Source organism: Wyeomyia smithii, chromosome 1 (genome assembly GCF_029784165.1).
Source record: "Wyeomyia smithii strain HCP4-BCI-WySm-NY-G18 chromosome 1, ASM2978416v1, whole genome shotgun sequence".
NCBI classification, from domain to species: Eukaryota; Metazoa; Arthropoda; class Insecta; order Diptera; family Culicidae; genus Wyeomyia; species Wyeomyia smithii.
Window position 1 is genome coordinate 6,040,668 of NC_073694.1, and position 22,596 is coordinate 6,063,263.

Consider the following 22,596-nt stretch of genomic DNA (forward strand, 5'->3'; position numbering starts at 1 on the left):
ACCCCAATCTTCGATTGGTAACTGGTATCAACTTATTTTTTGATTTTCAACTTCCGAACATCATGCCGCTTTTGGAAATACTCGAATTGATGGTTTTTATCAATTCTACGCTGTTCTTCAAAAACTAGAAGGCGCCATCTTGATTTCAGAGCTAGCGTTTATATACGGCTTCCGGAAGTCGCACAGTGGTACGAGAGCTCAAAATCTACAGAATCTACTACAAATGACCTTTATTCATTTGCTCTACATTCTAAGAACACTAAAAAAGCAAAAACTAGCAGACCAAACCTTCATAGGATGAAATAGTACCATAATTACTCGGCGTAATTGCTTTGAACGTTCGTCCCTTTCAGTATCTTCATTGCCTGATATGCAATTCAAAAAGCCAGTTCAAAGTGCAATTGCAGGGCGAATATGTCATAAGCTTTAACTAGTAATAGCATTGGACGAATTCACGCATAGAATCGATCTCACAGTATCGATCTTTTTTAGTACTGTAAATTTAGTAGGCATTTCCTAGCCCCTATTGGCCAGCTATCCGCGAAGGCACTGGAAAGCCGTAACAAAGAAATCAAGGTCATCAATAGATGAAAGTTAGTTACAAGTAGAAAGTTAGAACAGCTGTAAATGTCTGTAAGTTTTATAGAACAGCTGTAAATGTCTGTAAGCTGTAAAATCCGGAACATTTCCGGTATCTGTTGGTCCCGTCAAACTCCCTAGTAATTTTTGGAAACTAAAAAAGTTTTCCAGTAAAATTAAAACGGTTTCATTTAAATTGATTCATTTTTCGTTAAATTCCTTCTATTAAAAAATTGCATTTTGCATCACCGCAAAGCTCATTAGATGGCTTGTCTCGCAAACTAATGATAACTGGATCGATGGTTCTTCGACAGATTTTTAACCATTGGGTACCAATGAACTCGGGGTGAATTGTGGTTCATTGGAAACATATAAACCCAGAAGGAAAAAGATGTCGGAAAAAGTTCTACGCGTTGCAAAAATGCACATTGTGATACACACTTTCAAAATTCGCAACATTTCCGGTGTTTATTAGTCACTTCTAGTTATCAAGTAATACTAGGAAACCAGGATAGTTTTCCAGTAAAATGAAACCGGTTTCATCAAAATTGAATCATTTTTTGTGAAGTTCTTCTCAGCACAAAATGATTGTCCACCCCCTCTACATGCTAGATATTGATGAGTAGGATAATGCTGATTCTGATTTTTTAAGTTTATATTTTTTATACTTAATGTATAGTAAAATTAATACATTATAATATAATTTATTTATTGAAACAATGCAATAGATGATACAACATTTTTAATTTGGAAATTGTATTGTCATCGAAAAAGTTGAGTAGGGCTGTTTTTGAAACAAAACTTAGGCAATGATGATACTGGAAGGGACAAACGATCAAAGTGATTTCGTAGAGTGATGATGATAATATTTTATTTTTTGGCAATAACTTGGTTTGTATGGAAACTATCTATTTTGTGTCTTCTACAAAGTTGTGTGTTTCATTGATTTCGGAATATCGTCAGTTGAATTCAATACTAACTCAACTCAAAATTCATAGTTTCGAGAAAAACGCGTTTGAAAATTTGCGTCAAAAATTTCTTTTTTCATTTTAGTGAAAAATTCCAATTTTTAGACTGCCCATTTTTATTGAACTTGTTTGGGTCTATCATGTGCATGTAATGAGCAAATTATAAGAATTGTAACCTCATTTTTCTGTCTGCTTAGGGATATTTTAGGTTTGTGCAATAGAGGCACATCTACTTATATTTTGGGAAATATTGTGAATATTGAAACGGGTCTTTGTGAGATGCAACTTTATAGTATTTGGCATCGTTTGCCATCAATAACTCAAAACTGCAAAATTTTGAGTTGTGCCAGTATTGAATTATACGATAAATGCCGAACATTAAAACCTTTTAAATGTTACCGTTTTTTGTATATTTGAAATAAAGACTAATTTTAAAGACCAGCCTAATATGAAATGTTATACATCCAAGACAAGAACAGTTAAAAGAGAAGTGTCTTCGGAAAAGTTTTTTGTGAGAACTTCATCTATAACTTTGCTGAAGACACCATTTCTCTAAACTGTAAGGATGAAAAGTTAGATTTTGCAGCGCCTTTAGCGTTTGAGTTTCGAACTAAAACTTGTTGTCATGATTTGAGACTTTTCATATACTAAATACCTTCGGAATATTCACATTAATAATACCATTATTTGGAGAGTAAATGAATCAAGTTCACGTTTTGAGCTCTCGTACCACAGTGTGGCGTCTAAATTCCGAAAACATCCATAATGGATAATATTCAGCCATTTTTAGCTGTGATATTGAAACCAGAAGTCACCATTTAAGATTCGAAAATGGCGTCTGGAGTCGTCTGAACTCTTATTCTGACCTCTGGACATTATCTCATTTATAAAAATATCCTCTATGGGTGCTTTTTGACCATTTCTGACTGTTCCCTAAACCGGAAATCGTTATTTACAGATGACAAACCACTAAAACAATACATGAGTAAGTTTAATTTCGATCTTATTCTGAAATTCAACTACCAAACTAAGTAAGGCTTTTCAAAAGGTATTGGCACTGTCATATGCTTCACGTACGGGTTCAAAATCTGAATTAATTTCCCCCTAGCACGTTATTCACACTTTCCTGCAATACAATAATGAACGCAAATGAAGCACACTCCCCACTTGTCGTTCCACTACTGTGCCAAAGAAAAACTAGAACCGTAGAGTCCCGTGTGCCAAGACATAAACTATATAATTAAAAGTGGTCTCACTATAATTATTCGATTTCTCCCCGCCAGCATCGAATATTTCTGACTTCGGAAGCACTGACGACGACGACGAAGACGTCGCCGTTCTTCGATAGGCAAAGCACCTTCAAATCTAGAGTGTGTGGGAAAGAAGGCCAAAGGGGGAAGGTGTAGCGGCAACAATGACAACGCCCAGGCTAAATGGCTTTATTTTCGTTTAATTTAATTACCGCCTTAGTGCGCGCGATGGAAGTTAAATTAAAAAGTTGTTCCTTGGTGCCTCGGTGCGTCGTTTTGGGTTCCTTGTTCCGGGGCAGGAGCAGAAAAAAAATTGAAAACGACGATCTACTAGTGGGCAAACAAAAGACTCTTGGGTGTGTGTGTCTGTGTGCGTTTGGGTGGGAGGGAAACATAAGCCAAATGGTTATTGCTACCGGTCTGACATGCAACTGCTTTTAAGAGCACTTTGTAACTGTCATGTACACGTCAGCGATAAACAATAGTCCTTCTGCTGGTTGGCTGACCAACAACGCTCGGTGGGGTTGTAGACAAGATAGTATGACATATGTTGCAGCCGGATTTGATTTACTAAAGCACCTTCCGAGCATTCGGAAGGGGTCATAAATTAGGGACTTCGACTTCGGTGGTGGTTTGTTTGGAGTTTCGCGAATCAAGCTAAGTGAATGATAACTTATAGCATTTCTAATACGTGTTTCTTCTCTTTACTTTCATTGCAGGTGAGGTGGAGCGACTCCTCAAGGAGCACCAGCAGAACCAGGAGCTGGTGGATAAGATCGGTAGCAACTTCTATCAGATCATCTATCCGGTGCAGCTGCGGCACCACGAGAAGATGGGCATCTCGACGCGAGAAGTCGGCGCACCAAAGGTACGCTATCGTTCCAGCAGTAGTGCTTCGGCGTCATCCCCATCATCATCATCCGTATCATCATCACTATCCATTACCAACACGAACACTCTCCACAAAGCCACCACGAAAAATGCCACACGCACACGAAAGTCCTCGCGCTTCCCGAGTGAAGCTGGTAGTAGTGTTAGTAGTAGCGCGATGATGATGAATCACGATGATAACGGCCACCGAATGGTAGGTGGATTTGTCTTACGATGGTTTTTTTTTTGTTAGTGTGTGCGTGTGTTTGATTTTCCCTTTTGTGTTCCACCGTTTGTCACCACACTGACCTGCGGTCAGTTAAATATCGGAAGAAAATTAAAAAAGCCCGAAAAAAACCTCAAGCAATTTTCAGCCACTTTATTATTTTCCACTCTCAAAAAAAAAAAAGAATCGATCCCGAAAACGTGTTTGCGCTTTTTTTTCTAACAGCCCGCCAAAAGCGCGCTTCCACAATTTCCAATGAATAAATAGTACAATATTTGGCTTTATTGCGTGCCGACCGTCCTTTTTTCTGGCCTCTATGAAATTGGATCGCAGACTAGGCTGCGGCTGGACCGCGGCCGGAGCCAAGAGTATTTTCCCGCCAATATATTTTATTCAATGTTTCATACCGCTCTTATTATTATTATTGCTATTGATATTAAATGAAAAAATCGTTTGTTTTGCGCCAGGATCGATTATTCTGCTGGCTGGCCAAACATTGTGTGGCGGTGTGCGATTTTGTTTCACTTCAAACACACAGCGGAATTCATTACGGGGGTAAATTGGATGCATTTAACTTCGGCTAAATGTTTGTGTCTATCACGGGAGCAGAGATTGTTTTTTAACTGCCTAAATTGCAATTAGTCAACAGAAAATTGTTCAAACTGTGCAGTAAATGTTCCGTTACGATTTATTCAGTTTTAAATTTCTAAACTGGCAGAATCTTCAGTTCGTGTCATTAATTAGGCGTCTTATTTGCATTTAATCCAAACGCCTCTCATGAAGGTTTGGTTGCGTTCGCAATAAACTTGTTCCAAATGGCAATCGGATTGCACTAACAGCACGACAAGCTTGTTTACGACTCTGGCGAATAAAATTTTACCTTTTCATAAGAATCCTTCTTTCTGCATCTAATCTGTCGTTTCGCGCTCATAACGGAAACAAATTTTATTGGCTGTCATCTGAAATTCGTGGCATGCCACAAACACAAACATCCCGCAAAGTACCACCATTAATTGATAACTTTACGAACCCTTCATCTGCCGGGGCGGAAAAAGCGTATGTCACTGTCGGTTGTTTTTATGAGCCTTGACTGCAGCCGCCGTGGGCGTGTTTGTTTTTACGAGCAAGAATTATTGACAGACTTGGGGCTTTTAGGGCTTGAAGGGGAAGGCGAGAGGAATCATCATCTTTCGCACGTTTTCATGCGTTTGTGAAATATTCAGCGCGAGATTCACACATCAGCGCCACATTACCATTTGTCGCTACATTGAAATGCGGAACCCGGGCCCGGGAGTGCACAGCCCGAGCAGGAGAAAATACCACAGTAATACCATATTCAGATATTGGAAACTTGATAACACCATACCTCATTTTGATCTTGATAAGGCTTACATAGTTGGTAAAATAACAAAAAATAATACCAAAATTTTGTTCCTCCAAGACTATATGAATAACAAATCTTGATACTTGAATAACAAACCAATAACTTGCATTGGAAAGTTATGAAAGTAACTGGTTCAGATACTATCGAATTATCAAGTACCAAACGCATAACTGAACATGTTATAAATAATCAATAACTGCTGAAGGTAGCTTGCAGATATGCAATAGCAAACGAATATTTGAATGAGTTATCAGTTCAAGATCTCATGAAAACCTATGCATGATATTCAAATTAAGACCTAAAAAATAACATACCCAGCTTTTTGGATTTCTTTTGTTTTACCAAATGCAGTGAATTTAGTTTTTATGCTTTATTGAAACAATAATATATAAAAAATAATCGTTAAAACAAATGAATTATTCGTTTACTTACAGGTCATTCATTTTTCTCTCTTTCCAAAGAAGCTGATAAGAATAAAATATGAGTTTACATATTTTTATCTCCTTGAACTATAAGTGGATCACCGGTTTTCTGTTTCGAAATATGATGATAAAAATTAAATACCAATTTACTTATGTTTAATTCCTGGATTGTTCGAAGTGACGCGTGTAATCAGAGACGCTATCTTGGCGGCCTTCTCGTAAGCTGTTCCTGGGGAGTCCTGCATTATAAGCCTTCTTTCATAAAGGCGATCTAGAAAAACCGAACGATGAATATAAGGAAAATAAATATATATATATATATATATATATATATATATATATATATATATATATATATATATATATATATATATATATATATATATATATATATATATATATATATATATATATATATATATATATATATATATATATATATATTTTGTTTCAGGTGGAGGGGAAATTTGCATCCAAACCCCTGAGGTGACCAACCTCAGGGAGTGTGGGGTTGGTTTGAATCAGTGACCGGACCCACTAAAACCCCTCCAGTCTCCAGCCCATAATACTCCCCGGGACCACCGCTAGGTATTGCTTCGGGGAGCGGCTTTTGTGCTCTGTGCACCCTCTTGGTTCTATAGATTTCTTTGCTAACTTAGCTAACTAACCTGGAGACTGGCCGTTAGCTAACACTGGCGTGTCGGTGGTCAACCTGTCGCCTGTTTTGCAATTCTAAAACTATTTGAGAGGCGGCTGTACAAACCGCCCTCCAAATGTTTGGGTCTTTACACATCCTCCGAACTAGGTTGTCCGGAGTGGTGTCTGGCCCGCTCACTACCATCATGTCGCTCCGCGCATGCACAAAACGAGGGCACACGAAGAAGACATGCTCAGCAGTTTCTTCCGCATCCGCGCACTCGGGACACATGGGGGACCCCGCATGCCCGAATCTGTGTAGATACTGCCTGAAGCAACCATGACCTGACAGAATCTGTGTCAAGTGGAAGTTAACTTCTCCATGGCGCCTCCCGACCCATCCGGATACGTCCGGAATAAGTCGATGCGTCCATCTACCCTTTGCGGAATTGGACCATTCCTGCTGCCATCTGATCATCGAGAATGACCTTCTGGTGCCTCGTATACCCCTTGTGTCACGTTGATCGAAGCATTCTACGTCCTCCTTAATGGCTATGCTGATAGGCATCATGCCGGACAGGACGCAGATTGCGTCGTATGACACTGTACGGTACGCGCTCACAACCCTCAGGCACATGAGCCTGTAGGTACTTTCCAGTTTTCGACGATGACTTTTGGTACCTAACGCTTTGGACCACGCTGGCCCACCATACCTAAGTATGGACGAAACCACGCTGGCAAGAAGTTTACGCTTGCTGCCATATACCGCTGAGCTATTGGACATCATTCGAGATAGTCCTGCAGCGGCCGTTGAAGCCCTCTTACAGGCATAGTCGACGTGACTCTTAAATGTGAGCTTATCGTCAACCATAACCCCCAAGAGCTTCAAGGAACGCCTTGAGGTAATGGTGCAGTCACCGACTCTGACCACCGCCTGTTGCTCTAATTTGCGGTTGTTCACAACCGTAACCTCCGTTTTATGGTGCGCTAACTCCAGTTTCCTAGAGTGCATCCAGTCTTCGACCTTGCGTATGCAGTGCGCGGCCGTCAACTCGACCTCTTCTATCGACTCGCCGTAGACCTCTAGCGTGATGTCGTCTGCGAAACCGACGATCACAACCCCTACAGGGAACTTTAGTTTCAACACCCCGTCATACATGACATTCCACAACACCGGGCCCAGGATGGAACCTTGCGGTACCCCTGCGGTGATTGGGACGCACTTCTGACCCTCCTCCGTGTTGTAAACTAGTACCCGATTCTGGAAATAATTTTCCAAAATCTTGTATAACGACACCGGTACGAGGATGCTCCTAAGCGCGAGCGCTATGAAGTCCCAACTGGCGCTATTGAATGCATTCTTCACGTCAAGCGTGACGATTGCGCAATAGCGAATGCCCCAACTCTTACGCTGGAGTGCTACCTCTGCCGTCTTGGCGACAGAGAGAATAGCATCCAGCGTGGATCTACCTTTCCGGAAGCCGAACTGGTTACTTGCCAGACCGTTTACACCCTCTGTGTACTTCACCAGTCTGTTGAGGATAATCCTCTCAAGCACCTTGCCCGTAGTGTCCAGCAGACAGATAGGTCTGTATGCCGATGGGTTCCCTGGCGGTTTCCCAGCCTTCGGCAACAGCACCAATCTCTGTCGCTTCTACCTGTCCGGAAAGAGGCAGTCATCCAGGCACTTCTGCATGACTGCTCGAAATAGATCGGGGGCCACTTTCATGGCCGTCCTGATGGCCAAGTTCGGGATTCCATCCGGTCCCGGTGCCTTGCTCACCTTTAGGGAGTTGGCGATCACGATGAGTTCCTCATTCGTAACCCTTACCTCCTCCACAACCTCTGCACGGCTGCCGTCTCTCACGGATTGGATGCCCGGCAGGTTGGCCGACCATCCCTGGTCTGTGTCTGAGATACTGGAACGTCGGACGTGAGACTCAGCAACCGGAGGCCAAGGATTTGGCTCGTGTCGTGGAAAGAGTCCCTCGATGATACGCTCCAGCATCGCTGGTGATCGCTCTGCAGGCGCCAACACGCCTTTGGTCTTCGCCATTACGACTCTGTAGGCGTTGCTCCACGGATTCGTATTGGCACTCGCGCATAGCCTATCGAAGCAGGCCCTTTTGCTCGCCTTTATCGCACTTTTAAGCGCCGATCTTGCAGATCCGAATACTACACGGCGCTCTACCCTCTGTGCATCGGTACGTGCACGTTGCAACATCCGTCTTGCACGGAGGCACGCGCTACGGAGGTCCGCTATCGCGTCGGTCCACCAGTATACCGGTGTCTTACCATTCCTAGGTTGGCGGGTCCTAGGCATGGTGGCGTCGCACGCCCGCGATAATGTGGCAACTAATTGGTCAGCACTCGGGCGGAGCCAACTGCCCCCCTCGCGCTCTCTTCTCATTGCTTCTGCAAATACCTCGGCATCGAAATGCGATGTCTTCCACCCGCGGACGGTCGGAGTATTGGCTCTACCCGTCGCCTGCCGCCTCACGTTCTGGACTACGCTATAGCAGACCGACTGGTGGTCACTATAGGTGTAGCCATCGTCTACCCTCCAGTTCACGATCAGTCCTGGGCTGGAGAACGTCACGTCGATGATCGACTCCGCACCATTTCTGCTGAATGTACACTTGGTTCCAACGTTGGCCAGATCTAGGTTGAGCTTTGCCAAAGCTTCCAACAAGATCTGACTCCTCCGGTTCGTGCGGCGGCTTCCCCACTCAACAGCCCAAGCGTTGAAGTCGCCCGCCACTACTAAGGGTGTTAGTCCCGTCAGCTCCATAGATAACAAATCGACCATCTGGGTGAACCTTTCGATAGACCAACGTGGCGGAGCATAACAACTGCAGTAGAACACTCCGTCCACCTTGGCAACCGCGTATCCTTCATTTGAGGTTGACACAACCTCCTGAACCGGGAACTTGCTGGTCGTGCATATGGCCGCCGTACTGGACTTATCTGCAACCCAATTACCGTTTCCGGGAGGAATGCAGTAGGGGTCCGATACGATTGCGATGTCCGACCGCGACTCAGACGCTGCTTGGTATAGCAGCTGCTGTGCCGCATAGCAATGGTTCAGGTTCAATTGTGTCACCCTCACGCCCGTGGTTTCGTGGCCGCCTTACCGGCTGGGCACCGTGGGCCTTTCATAAAGTGCTTGGCGTCCCGTTTTCCAGTACATACCAAGCACTTGGGAGGCTCCCCGCAGTCTTCAGCTTTATGGCCAGCACCACCACAACGCCTACATAACTGGCTCCTATCGGGCCCCTTGCAGGTCCAGGACTTGTGTCCTCCCTCGAAACACCTGAAGCAAACGTCCGGCTGCTGGAGTATGCTCAGGGGACATACTGACCAGCCAACCTTAAGTTTGGCTGTCTTCAGGGCCAGAGTTGCATCGGCCGATGCAAGCCGGAAAGTGGCCACCTGGGTCCCCGCTGGACCCTTTCGGAGGCGAATTACCTCAGTGGCTACTTCCACTCCGTATATATTTTATACATATATATTATATTCAAATAATAAATAAGAGCCTCAAATTACCTTTCATATATCCCACTTTTGATGGATCAAGCTGTGTTCTGTCCTACGTGTCTACAGGTTTCGCTGATAGTCCTTTAACTCCGCCCGGGTTGTTAGATGACTTTCCAGTCACAGTCGCATCGCCAGTTCCTTCCGGAAATAATTCAATTAACAGTTCCTTCACAAACATATAATCGCTATCTTTGCTGGATTGTGAAATTTTGATAAGCCAGTCTTTCTTCGGGTATCCGGGAAGTTCAGAGAACGTAGCTCCCGTGGTGTTTGTTACAGCGTGTTGTAGTTTAAAATTAAGCTCTGTAAGACGCTAGTTTTGTCTAATCAAGCTACTTATTTTATCTTCCAACTTTTTTATGATCGTAGCTGTATCGTTAAGATCCTGCTCAATAGAACTTGTTTCCGGTTGCGGCGTCTTATGATTTCTTATAACAGACGCAACGGCTACAGGTGCCTCCAAATCATTGGTTGTTTCAATTGCTGAACTTTCAGATATTGATTGAGATTGGTTGAAAGCGCTGCTTCGTGAGCAACCCTCTCCCGGATCCACCGCTTCCGGAATGATTCCTGATTTTTCAGAATCCTGTTAAAAAACTAGCATTAAATAACTAGTAATAAGCATGACATAAAATTGAGAATAAATTCACAGGATTCTATTTCTCTGGTTTGTGAGCTAAAATATAATAGAAACATACATACCGTTTCCATAAATGCCAGATTCGCAACATTTGCTGCCAGTTTCACTCGTTTGACAGAAAGACGTTCGGATTTTCTCGGACACATTTTTATAAAAAAAAAACCTTTTTGATTCTATACTTTTAACACTTCTTACTGCATTAAACCATGGAAGAGAAATGGACGTTAGATCAAGACCGAAAGTTATATGTGCACTGTCAAAAAAATTATCCATATCAAGAAAGTCAAGAATAACATTCCAAAATGCCGAAGGATATATAATACACGCTAACGACGAGCTATTCTTAGTTAAGTTGAAGATAATCAGCCTCGATAAAACTGTGTGGATAAAAATAGAATCGTGCGGCGACAACACAAAACTGAACCAATTGCTTTGAAACTTCAGATTTACGAGGAGTGTTTGAATACCTTCAATTTTACTCTACCTCAGTGGCGTAGATAAGGCATCTTAAAAAGTTCAGTTATGCAAAACGAAACAATCAACTACTTACATAGCTTCGAAAAAAAAACCAAAAAATATTCGCGTAATAAACGTTGACCTTTACAATATTTAAAAATTAATCTTTTTTATTGTCAAGACTCTATAAACAAAGAGTGTTAACGCTGATGATAGTGCAGGGAGCTTGTTTGCACGTTCCAGTGAATGAATCAAAATTTTTAAACGGAATCCTACTCTCTAATCAATTATGATACCAACTCTAAACGGGTTTGAAATATTGTTCTGCCATTGGAAACAAGATTCACTACGCAGTTTATTTTTTGAAAATAACTTGCATCTTGTAATGGCATAGTAAATATAATGATTTTTGCTCTTTTTTTTTCGTAAAACACTTGAACACACTTGTTTACCAAAACGTGACGATCTGGCGTGAGTCGACCAAAAAGCTGTCTGACTCTTTCAGTGCCTGAATAATGTCAATGCTCAATATTCCGCACAATACTTACTTACTTACTTTTTTGGCTAACGGACCGTTCACCGGTCCAGCGCCGAACGAATTAGAGATGTCCATCTTCTTCTGTCTTGAGCAGCCGTTCTCCAGTCTCCCCGTACACCAGCAGATCGTGCATCTTCTTCCACCGCGCACATCCACCGCGTGCGAGGCCTACCACGGAGTCGACGGCTTCTTCCTGGTTCTCTACTGAAGATAGTTTTGGCGGCTCTCTCGTCAGGCATCCTGGCTACATGTCCAGCCCACTGCAGCCTGCCCCGCTGTATTACCTTCACTATATCAGCATGTTTGTATACCTGGTACAACTCGTGATTCATGCGTCTGCGCCACACTCCGTCTTCCAGTTTACCGCCAAGTATCGATCGCAGAATTTTACGCTCAAAAACTCCGAGCACTCGTCGATCAGCTTCCTTCAGCGTCCATGCTTCATGTCCGTAAAGGGCCACCGGGAGTATCAGCGTCCTATACAGCGCTGGTTTTGTGCGAGTTTGCAAACTACGGGAACTTAGCTGGTAGAAGGCCCTGTTCGCAGCTGCAACTCGTCGTTTCACTTCACGGCTCATATCGTTGTCGCATGTCACAAGCGTACCAAGATAAACGAATTCGTCAACCACTTCAAATCGTTCCCCATCTATCTCCACCTTAGCACCAACACCACGGGGACTCCCACGCTCTCTGCCAGCTACCATGTACTTCGTTTTGGCAGAGTTAATGACAAGTCCCAATCTCGCTGCTTCTCTCTTTAAAGGTACGAAGGCCTCCTCCACGGCCTTACGGTTGATACCGATGATATCGACGTCGTCCGCGAAGCCAAGAAGCATGTGAGATTTTGTGATGATCGTACCGTTTCTTTCGACGTTTGCTCTTCGTACTGCACCCTCAAGAGCGATGTTAAACAGTAGGTTGGAGAGCGCATCCCCCTGCTTCAGTCCATCCAACGTTACGAACGCGGCTGATGTCTCGCCAGCTATCCGCACGCACGATTTTGTTCCCTCCAGTGTCATACGACTCAGCTTTATTAGTTTCGCAGGGAAACCGTGTTCCAGCATGATCTGCCACAGCTCGTTTCTTTTCACTGAGTCGTATGTCGCCCTGAAGTCCACAAAAAGATGGTGAGTCGATAAGTTGTACTCCCGGAACTTATCGAGGATCTGTCGCAGGGTGAAAATTTGATCCGTCGTGGAACGCCCTTGCCGGAAACCAGCCTGGTATTCGCCAACAAAAGATTCTGCTAGTGGTCTCAATCTGAAGAACAGGATACGGGAGAGCACTTTATATGCGGAGTTGAGCAACGTTATCCCTCGATAGTTGCCACAATCCAATCGATGGCCCTTCTTATAGATAGGGCATATGAGGCCTTCCAACCAGTCGTTCGGCATTTGTTCGTCCGCCCAGATATTTAGTATTATCTGGTGGACCGCATAGTACAGCCGCTCGCTTCCCGCTTTTAGAAGTTCGGCTGGGATACCGTCCTTACCAGCGGCCTTGCCGTTTTTCAGCTCATTAATCGCCTTTTTCACCTCCTCCTGTGTTGGTGGCTCCACAGCTTGTTCGTCACTCATAATCGTCATCCTGTTCCTGCTCTGCTCATCCGGTACCTCACCGTTCAATAGCGCCTGAAAATGCTCCTTCCACCTGGCTGCAACCGTCGGTTTATCAGTAAGCAGGTTGCCGTCCTTGTCATTACACATGACCGGCACCGGGAAATTCCTGCTTCTGACTCTGTTGACAGTTCTATAGAATCTCCGCACGTCGTTTTGAGCATAGCTGTCCTCTGCGCTGGCGAGCACCTGCTCCTCGTACTCGCGCTTCCGACGGTGGGTTCTATTTTCAGCAGCTCTTGCCACCCTGTACCTCTCTCTGTTCTGACGCGTAGCCGCAGTGAGCATGCGGCTCCTGGCACGGTTCTTCTCATCTGTCGCTCTCTGGCACTCGGCATCGAACCAGCCGTTAGGCTGCCTTCCACGCGTCGTACCTACCACCTCTCTCGCATTCGTTTCGATGACGCCGTGAATACTGCTCCACAGCCCATTTATGTCTTCCACTGCTTCCTCCTGCTGTTCTGCGATCCGTTGATCCAGCTCTCTGGCGTATTCTGCTGCCACGCCATCAGCTTTCAACCGCTGAATGTTGAAACGCTGCGTCCTCTCTGTGCGAGATTTCAGCACGTTCGACAACCGTGCGCGGATCTTACAAACGACGAGATAATGGTCAGAGTCAATGTTTGGTCCCCGAAAAGACCTAACATCAGTAACATCCGAAAAGTGCCGACCGTCAATCAGTACGTGATCGATCTGGGAACAGGCTTCTCCATTTGGATGCCTCCAGGTGTGTTTCCGAATATTCAAACGTGGAAAATAGGAGCTACATATGGCCATTCCTCTGGCCGCGGCAAAGTTTATCAGCCTCAGGCCGATTTCATTGGTTGACGAGTGGAGGCTATGCCTTCCAATGACCGGACGGAAGAATTCCTCCCTCCCAACCTGTGCGTTTGCGTCTCCGATGACGACTTTTACGTCGTGTTTTGTGCACTCTTCATAGATTCGCTCAAGCTTGTCATAGAACTCATCTTTGACTTCATCGGAATTGTCGTTTGTCGGTGCGTAGGTGTTGATTAAACTGAAGTTGAAGAATTTGCCCTTAATCCTCAACACGCATATACGGTCATCTACGGGCCTCCACCGGATGACTCTTGTTTTCTGATTTCCCAGCACTACGAAACCGACGCCCCGTTCCGCTGCTTTGCCGCCACTGTAGTAGATGTGGTACTTGAAAGAAGTGCGTGCAATAGGGTCTACTGCACGGAATTCCCTTTCTCCGGGATTTGGCCACCGAACCTCCTGAATCGCTGCCATTTCGACTCCCTCCCGCTGTAGTTCTCGAGCAAGCAAGCCAGCCCGCGCCGGTTCATTGAGAGATCGGACGTTCCAAGTACCCAATTTCCAATCGTTTACCTTAATCTTTTTCCGTGTTCGTAGCCTAGGTCTTTGCCGATTGATCCGTTCCGTATTTCTAAAATCGTTGTTCGTGGTAGATGAAAGGTTTCGGTATGCTACCTTACCAGGGTCGCGATACCTACATCCTGCTGATGGGGCTGCCATCTTAGGTGTAGCTGGCAGGATACAGCATTCCATAATTCAGCCGCCCGCTCCGGTCAGACTCTGTTGTACGCCGCCCCTATGGGGATACAGCCGCGTACGACCCCCTTCCCAGTCAGCATACGACCATAGTTTCCACCGGGGTTGGTTACCCGATCTTCGCTAAGGTTACTCGTTTTCCGGTCGGCACCACGTGGAGGTTGGGATAGGAGTTGCTGGACAGAGGTGAATGGCCACATAAGGGTCTCAAGTTACACGTGTCCAGCCATTTGCCAACCATTCCGCACAATAACAAGTGACATTTCGCTTCACAACAGTGTTCACACCAAGTGAATTTTGTTTACTCCCTCGGTTCCTGATTTCTTTTTAACTGCGTACTGTCCATGAGAAGAAATTTCATTGCCTGATTCAGTACTTCAATTTCACATGAATTTGAGTTAGGAAAAAAAATCTTTTCAACTGCATACCGCGCTTAATCAACCAATCACATAGCGATGCCACTATGATAGTAACTAAGTTTTATTTTGCGCTCCAACTGGCACATCCTGTCCTAGATTTTAAAACAAAAAACAAAACTTAACTGGCTCAATTCATTCAGCCCAGCAGTATGTGTTAAGTTTATCTACTTTTTAAATAAATTTTTGAAAGTGTGTACCAAACTTGATACGCTCTTTCCAAAAATTAGGCCATGAAACTACTGGCTTGCTTTCTTTTCAGCAGACGAAATTTTTTATCTACACTGAACCAAATTGACAATACGTTGGCCTATGAAAGAAGAATAATCTCACAACTATCTTATGAGTAGGCGAACCGGTGCATGATTGTTCGTTAGATTATTGCACACACAAAATAACCTCACTTTTCTACAGATCCCACAGGTTTGTTTACAAAGTGTTAGATTTTTTTCCACTCACCGTCTAGTGGCTCTGTTCTGTTAGGAGTGAAAATCAATGATATGAGTACAAAAACTATCACATACCACTCCGCCTACGTGAATTCGTTGCTAAACGTTCGTTGAATCACACCACAATTCAGACGACATCCAATTTTCGGTGACGGTTTTTAAATATCAATGCACTAAACGGATTGAAAATATAGAGAACAAACATTTTAAACCTTCCCCGAAAGCTTTCCTCTAGCTAGAAGGCACTGAACCAAAGTTTTTTTCGTTAAGCGCGCGAATTTTTCAGGAAACGCAATTTTTTAAGCAACACATTTCCGCATTTTCACTAGAGCCGAAAGTTTTCCAAGTCCATGTAAGCAAACTGTTTGCAATTATCAAATCTCTCTTATTTTTTGTACCGTCACCGTGCAGTGATGCAGTCATGCTGTGGTCCACCACGTTCCATATCTGGCTCTTGATGTTTATAAACGCGTAACGCAAATGATGAAATATTTGAGTGTAATACAATCCAGTCGTCGTAGGTTCGAGTCTCGGCTCGGTAGAGACTGTTAGTGTCAGTAGGATCGTAGTGCCAGCCCCGCAATGGTCCTGTAGACTAACTTGGCTGCAAAGTCTGTGTACTATAAACAGAAGGTCGAGTTCCGAATCGGGATATAGCACCCCTTTGGCATCACGTCATGCTTCAAGGGCTAACATCTCAACATATGTGTAAACGAGATAGCATATCACCGCTTCTTTTCATACATCTTTATCTTACTGCTGACAGCGGGCACAAATGAATTTGAGCCCAGGACATGAGTTCATTGTCATTCACTGCTACTCGGTATAGGGATGCCAAAGGCTCGGGATATAGTCCCAAGGTTTTCGTTGTTTCTTAAGTGCTTTGATTACTTCGTTAATGCTTTTTGGGAGGCTCGACGTTTACCACTGAAGTAGAGTTAATAATTTATGATTCAGCCTCGAAATTTTTTGCAAATATCCAGCCAAAATTTACAATACAACGGAATCATCTATTTGAAGAAAATCAAATTGAATGGAAATGCCTGCTCGCTATAACATATTTGAAATATTTTATTTCAATACAATTTTTCGCAGTAAAGTTAAAACAGCATAAGTTTGGTCAATTATTTTCATTCAGTGCATCTAATATAGGTTCTGACAATTGACACAATGCAGCACGCTCAGAGCAGGAATGCCAGATTCACAGACTTTTGAACTGTTGCGCAGATCCTAATGACGATTTTCTGAATTTTGGACAGGATTTCTTTGGGCGGTCGAACAATTGATGCAAACTTGTGCATTTTACCGATATTTTTACAACTATAAATTATGCAACCTTAACATTTTTGGCCATCACTCATTCGTTTTGAAGTTCGCAAACCTGCTCGCACTTCCTGGCATCTCGGATATGTTGGCTTACGTCTCACTGAAATAGAAGAACGTTTCCTATCGTTTCGTCCACCAAGCTCCTTCCCAAGATTTCCCAGGTCCCTTACTGAATATAAACAATTCAAAGCGAATGAATGGGAAGGAATACTGTTGCATTACATATTTCCTATGATGTATGGAATTCTACCTAGGGAATATTTAAACCATGTAATGCTACTCTCATTTACTATATTCCAATTGCTGCAACCGGATTTAAAAGATATTAACTTATGTGGTCGACGTTTGGAGCATTTTGGAAAACAGTTTCAAGTTCTCTATGGACATCAAAACATGACGTATAATGTCCATCTAACCGCACAACATCTAATTGAGGCAGTGCATAATTTCGAAGCCCTCTATAACTTCTCTCTTTTCCCGTTTGAAGCAGGTATTTTTATATTTATTTTGTATTTGAACAGCAAATAATTGTTAAAACATTTTCTATTTTAGGCAACGGAATGTTGCTTGGTTTCCGCAGCGGAAGTAACAAACCAATAGTTCAAATAGAACAAAAATTTACATTATATAAGTTATGTATGTTTACCAAGGTTCCGAAACGTTTGCCGATAGAAAAAATCTTCAGAGGCAGAAAATAAACAGCAATACTCATTACTCGCAATACTTTGTTAAAACGATGATGACGTAAAAGAACGAGAATTCGCACCACATCAAAAACTAGTAGTCAAATCAGTTACCATACGCACGAAAAATACTTGCATGGACTTCAAGTATGATGATTCATGGATTTCACTCAACAAAAGTTTCTATAACGTAATAAATATTTTGAGTGACCGTAACAATTTGTTCTATTTGGTTTTGCAAAAGTTAAACACTCAAGAAGTTTACATAAATTTGCATACTTTTACATTCCGCAGCGAAATCAAATGTATAAAGTTTTTTTTTTCTCTCTGTATGCCTGAAGGGCACTGGGTACTGAAATGCCACTGCGACATTCTTGCTGATTGTCTTTTGTGGCGGGCCCCGATTGCTGTGCACAGGTTACGGATTGTTCGTACTCATTGATGGAGTAGAACTGTTTAGTTGTAAACCTGTACCCCAATTAGGTACAACATAGTTGATGAACCTAATGACCTGCTTGGGATTGGAGCTCCATGCTTGGTATGGAGTTAAAAGGTAACTTCCTAAGAAGTTGTACCTAGAGGAAGCAAGAGCTTCGCAAGAGCAAAGCAAATGCTCTGAACTCTCTGGTTCAGATTTGCAGAATCGGCAGGTGTCGTTCAACACTACGCCGATATTCTTTAAATGATAAAAAGCGGGACAGTGTCCGGTGAGGAGTCCCGTGATTATCCGTAGGTCACTACGATTTAGACTAAGTAGCTTTCTGGCGGTTCCAGGGTTCGGATAGATAAACTGTTTGCCTTGTCTACCACCCTGTGCCTGTTGCCATTGTGATACTATTTCTAGCCTTTCCCAAGTTAGTAGTTCGCTTTTGATAGCGGAAATGGACGTACCCAGAAACGGCTCGGGGCCAATAAACCGCTGAGCTGATCCCTGTCTTGCTAGGTAGTCAGCGTGTTCATTACCCTCGACTCCGCAGTGTCCGGGCACCCAAAACAGAAAAACTGAATTCTGTCGGGAAAGCTCCCGTAGAGTTTCAATGCATTCCCAAACAAGTTTGGAAGCGCATTTGACGGACTTAAGTGCTAGTAGTGCTGCTTGACTGTCCGAGAATATACCGATTTTCGCATGTCTGTAGTTGCGCTGCAGACATATTTTTGCGCAGATATATATGGCATATACCTCTGCTTGAAAAACGGTGGGCCATTTTCGTTTCCAATGACTATCCCCGTATCCAATGACCTCGTAACCAAGCTGTGAAAGCTTGTTGAGAAGTGCGTCGACAACTAGTGACCATAACAAGGGCGAGAGAACTCCTCCTTGCGGGCACCCCTTGACCACTGACATTGTTACAGACGAATCTCCCAAGGTTGCTGTGATCACTCTGCTAGAGAGCATTGCGTGTATCCAGTTCCTTGAAGTTTGGTCGATTCCCTTATTAGAAAGAGCCGTATCGATTGATGCAAAGGACGTGTTATCGAAGGCCCCTTCAATATCAAGAAAGGCACATAGCGCCGTCTCCTGATAACTCAGGGACTTTTCAATTAACGTCACTAAACTGTGAAGAGCAGTTTCTGTTGACTTGCCGCATTGATAGGCATGTTGGTTCCTGTTCTGCGGGGAATCTTTAAGAAACTCGTCACGGATATATTTATCCATTATTTTCTCCATCAACTTGAGAAGTGATGAAGTCAGACTTATGGGTCTGAAAGTTTTAGGTAGGGTTTTGTCCTTTCTTCCAACTTTGGGGATAAACACAGTTATCTGGAATATGGCCCAGGATAAAGCTGGCTCTGAAGAGGTTGATGAGTTCGGACATGATAACTGCGGCCGATTTTTGTAGAAAGATGGGTAGAATGCCGTCTGGACCAGGAGACTTCATAGGGTCGAATGAGCTTAGAGCCCAACCTATTGAAGCTTCCGTGAACAGTCGACGGGCCAGCAGTATGGACTCCCGAGACGCCATATGTCTCGAATTGTCCTGCCGCGACCCATCATTATTCAGTTCTTCGGTCTCTGTCGATCCAGGAAAGTGGGTGTTTATAAGAACCTCCAGCGTTTCCTTGGTAGTGACAGTGAGGCATCCATCCTCTTTCCTCACCTGTCCTAAACCGTTAGTATGGTCTTTGGACATCGCCTTTTGGAGCCGCGTAGCTTCCGGCAGAGTTTGGATTCTTTCACAGAAACTAACTCTGGATTTCCGTTTAGCTTTGCGTAGCTCGGCGTTGTACTTAGTGAGGGACGCCCTGTAGTCGTCCCAGTTAGACGTGACTTTCGCCCTGTTGAACAACCGCCTAGTTTCCCGACGAAAGTCACTAAGTTGATCATTCCATCAGGGTACGTCACGGCATACTGACCGCTGTGTTAGTGGACAGTTAGCGTCGAAAGCATCCATGATTCTGTTTTGAAGATCATTTGCTGCCGAATTCAGGTCAACTGAATTTCGAATGTTGCTGTAACTGAAAGTTCGTGAATCGATCAGGTGTCCCTTAAAGGATTCCCAATCTGTATTCTTACAGCTCTGTTTTCAGAGGGTTAGCCTCTATATTAAAAACGATGTGTCTGTGGTCCGACAAACTAGTTTCATTGGAGACATGCCAATTTTTAATCCTTTCAGAAATAGAGGCGCTACACAGAGTGAGATCAAGGACCTCCTGTCTGATAGCGTTGATAAAAGGGGGGTTATTCCCTACACTTCATACATTGACATCGTTAGAAGTAAGGTATTCAAGTAGGTACTCACCCCTGGTGTTGGTGTCCGAGCTGCCCCAGATCGTGTGGTGAGCGTTGGCATCGCAGCCGATCAGAAACGGCTTGTTGATGGCCTTGCAGTACCGCACGAGCGCAGCAACTTCGGGTGGCGGTATATCACCTTGGTCGCCCGGGAAGTAGGCCGACGCGACAACCATTTCCTGCTTTCCTCTGGTTGTCGGTACTTCAACCGTGATGCAACGACGTCCGGTTGGATAAATTCTGTAATAGGTAAAAATTTTGGTTCTCTATTTAGCAGAATTGCAGTCCTTGGTTTGGACTGCGTGTCACAGTAGATTAACCTTTAACCGTTAACCGTTAGGAGCGTTAAGTCCGAGAACTTTGGATTCGTTGATCCACGGCTCCTGGATGAAAGCAGCCGCTAGCTGCTCTTTGGCGAATCTCCTGCAAAGAACACCCGAGGCGCCTTTTGCGTGATGACGATTCGCTTGCAAGCAGCGAAGGCTGCTCACTTTGCAGTGAAGTTGCCGTCTTTGTCCGGATCGGAAGATGATCCTGGTATTGGCTGACGGCTGCCAACAGCGGTTTGGCTGGTTGATGGAAGTTGCTCTTCCTCACTGTTCGGCTTCGGTTGCAGCAGTCGATTGGCAACAGAAGGTCGTCGCGCACACTGTGGCGGTTTTTGACTCCGGGGGGTGCGACTTTTCGGTGGTTGATGCTTCACACTCTTGCGAGTCTTCGGCGGAACCGCCCGAGCAGCCGCGGGGTTGCGTTGTTTGGGTGGTGACAGGGCACTCACGGGGGAGCATCCTGCGCGTACCTTCCCAACCGCAGGGTTGCGTTTGGGTGGTTGTGGGGCACTCCCGGAGGAGTTTCCCACGCGAACCTTTAGCCCATTCGCAGAATCGCTTTGCCTGGGTGGTGGCAGAGTACTCCAGGAGGAGTTACCCGCACGTACCTTCCCTGACGTTGCGACGGAGTCTTTCCTGCCTGTGACGTTCGGTCTTCCGCTTACCTTTCGGATGCGTGCTTTGCCGAAACCGTAGTGCAGTTCATTATTTCTACTCTCAACGAGTTTGGCCGATTCTTCGTCAATATCCAGAACTAGTTCGACCAAGGTCTTTACCAATTTGCGGTTACAGACTCGCCACATTTTGGTAGAGAGATGGTCGTTCTGATTCTGGAGTGAACGAAGAATCTTCTCGTCCGGAGAGTTCGCACTGTCCGCGAAGTAACCGACATACCGTCTGGCCTTCGGCAGATCCTTCATGTGGTATACACGAAGTTGTGCTGCCTCCCATGGTACGAGAGAAGGTACCTCCCTTTCCAACCACTGCACTGTGTCGTTGTCGGCACAGGCAAGTTGCAGGAAGCCATTTTTTAGATGGCAACCGTTAAACTTGGGCTTGGTGGTTGGATTTTCCTGGTCCGCAATGTGATCGAGGATGGAGGTCCGGACAGCCTGAAGCTGGTCCGTTGTGAGTAGGGAGCTGGGGTGGGTAGCAGAAGTAACCGCAAGGCTTATAGCTCCCACCATGTCCCTATATGTGGCCTTCGGGAGCGGCTTCGAACCCGATGACCCCAAACCAGTGCCGTTCCGCTGTTTTTTAGGCTGTGGACACTTAGTACTGGTGTTTGGGGACACCAAGTCGTCCGACCGCTGTCGCTTGACGGCAACTTGGTTCGATTGAGCAGGCTGCTCTGTTGGAAGGGGGCCAGCTTCCTGGCTTCTTCGTACGAGAGACCGGAGTGAAGATTTTTGCTCAGTCGCCGCCTTTGCGCATTTGAAAGTCGCTTGACAAGGGGTGCCGATGATTCGGGTTTCCCTTCGTCATCGGGCCTTGTCTGTGGACCGGGAACTAAGTCCATTTGACTTTCGTCATTCCCTTGTGGAGAAAGTAGGATTAAGGATGAAGCAGAGGGTCCTCCGTCCAGCGATTCGCTGTCGAGGTTGAAATCATCCTCATGCTCCATCTCCTCCGTTCTGCCCGGTGCGTTTGTTTTTATTGGACTACGCTCCGATGAGTCCATGGGTTCCGGCAAAGAAAGGCTGCCGGTGGCCGAATTTTGTGAAGTTTTGTCGTTCATAAAATTCCCACGAGTCGCTGGGTAAAGAAGAGTCCGCTGCATCAGTGACCCGCGTGATGCAGTAAGGGCTAATTACTGTGAAGGGTGCCCTGGTACTCCACAGGCTCCGTTAGAGGCTGGGTATTTCTTAACCCCCCCCCCCCCCCCCCACCACGTCATCCATCGGCACGGGTCGCATAACACCTTAGCTTAGGGGTTTTAACCATTGGATTTTACGCAACAGCCATGGTTAAGAGCTGTTGCAACCATCCTCCTTTAAAGGCTAA

At 44.7% G+C, this 22,596-nt stretch overlaps 1 protein-coding gene across 14 annotated transcripts in view; it reads left to right on the plus strand.

Annotated features, from left to right (window-relative positions):
* The window catches only part of LOC129732887 (disintegrin and metalloproteinase domain-containing protein unc-71), a 932,421-nt gene that overhangs the window by 556,644 nt on the left and 353,181 nt on the right, over window positions 1-22,596 (plus strand). For all 14 annotated transcript variants that reach the window (XM_055694387.1, XM_055694302.1, XM_055694349.1 and 11 more), the window contains one exon: window positions 3,517-3,665. In XM_055694387.1, the coding sequence (XP_055550362.1) occupies window positions 3,517-3,665 (149 nt within the window). The remainder of the gene's footprint in view (window positions 1-3,516; window positions 3,666-22,596) is intronic.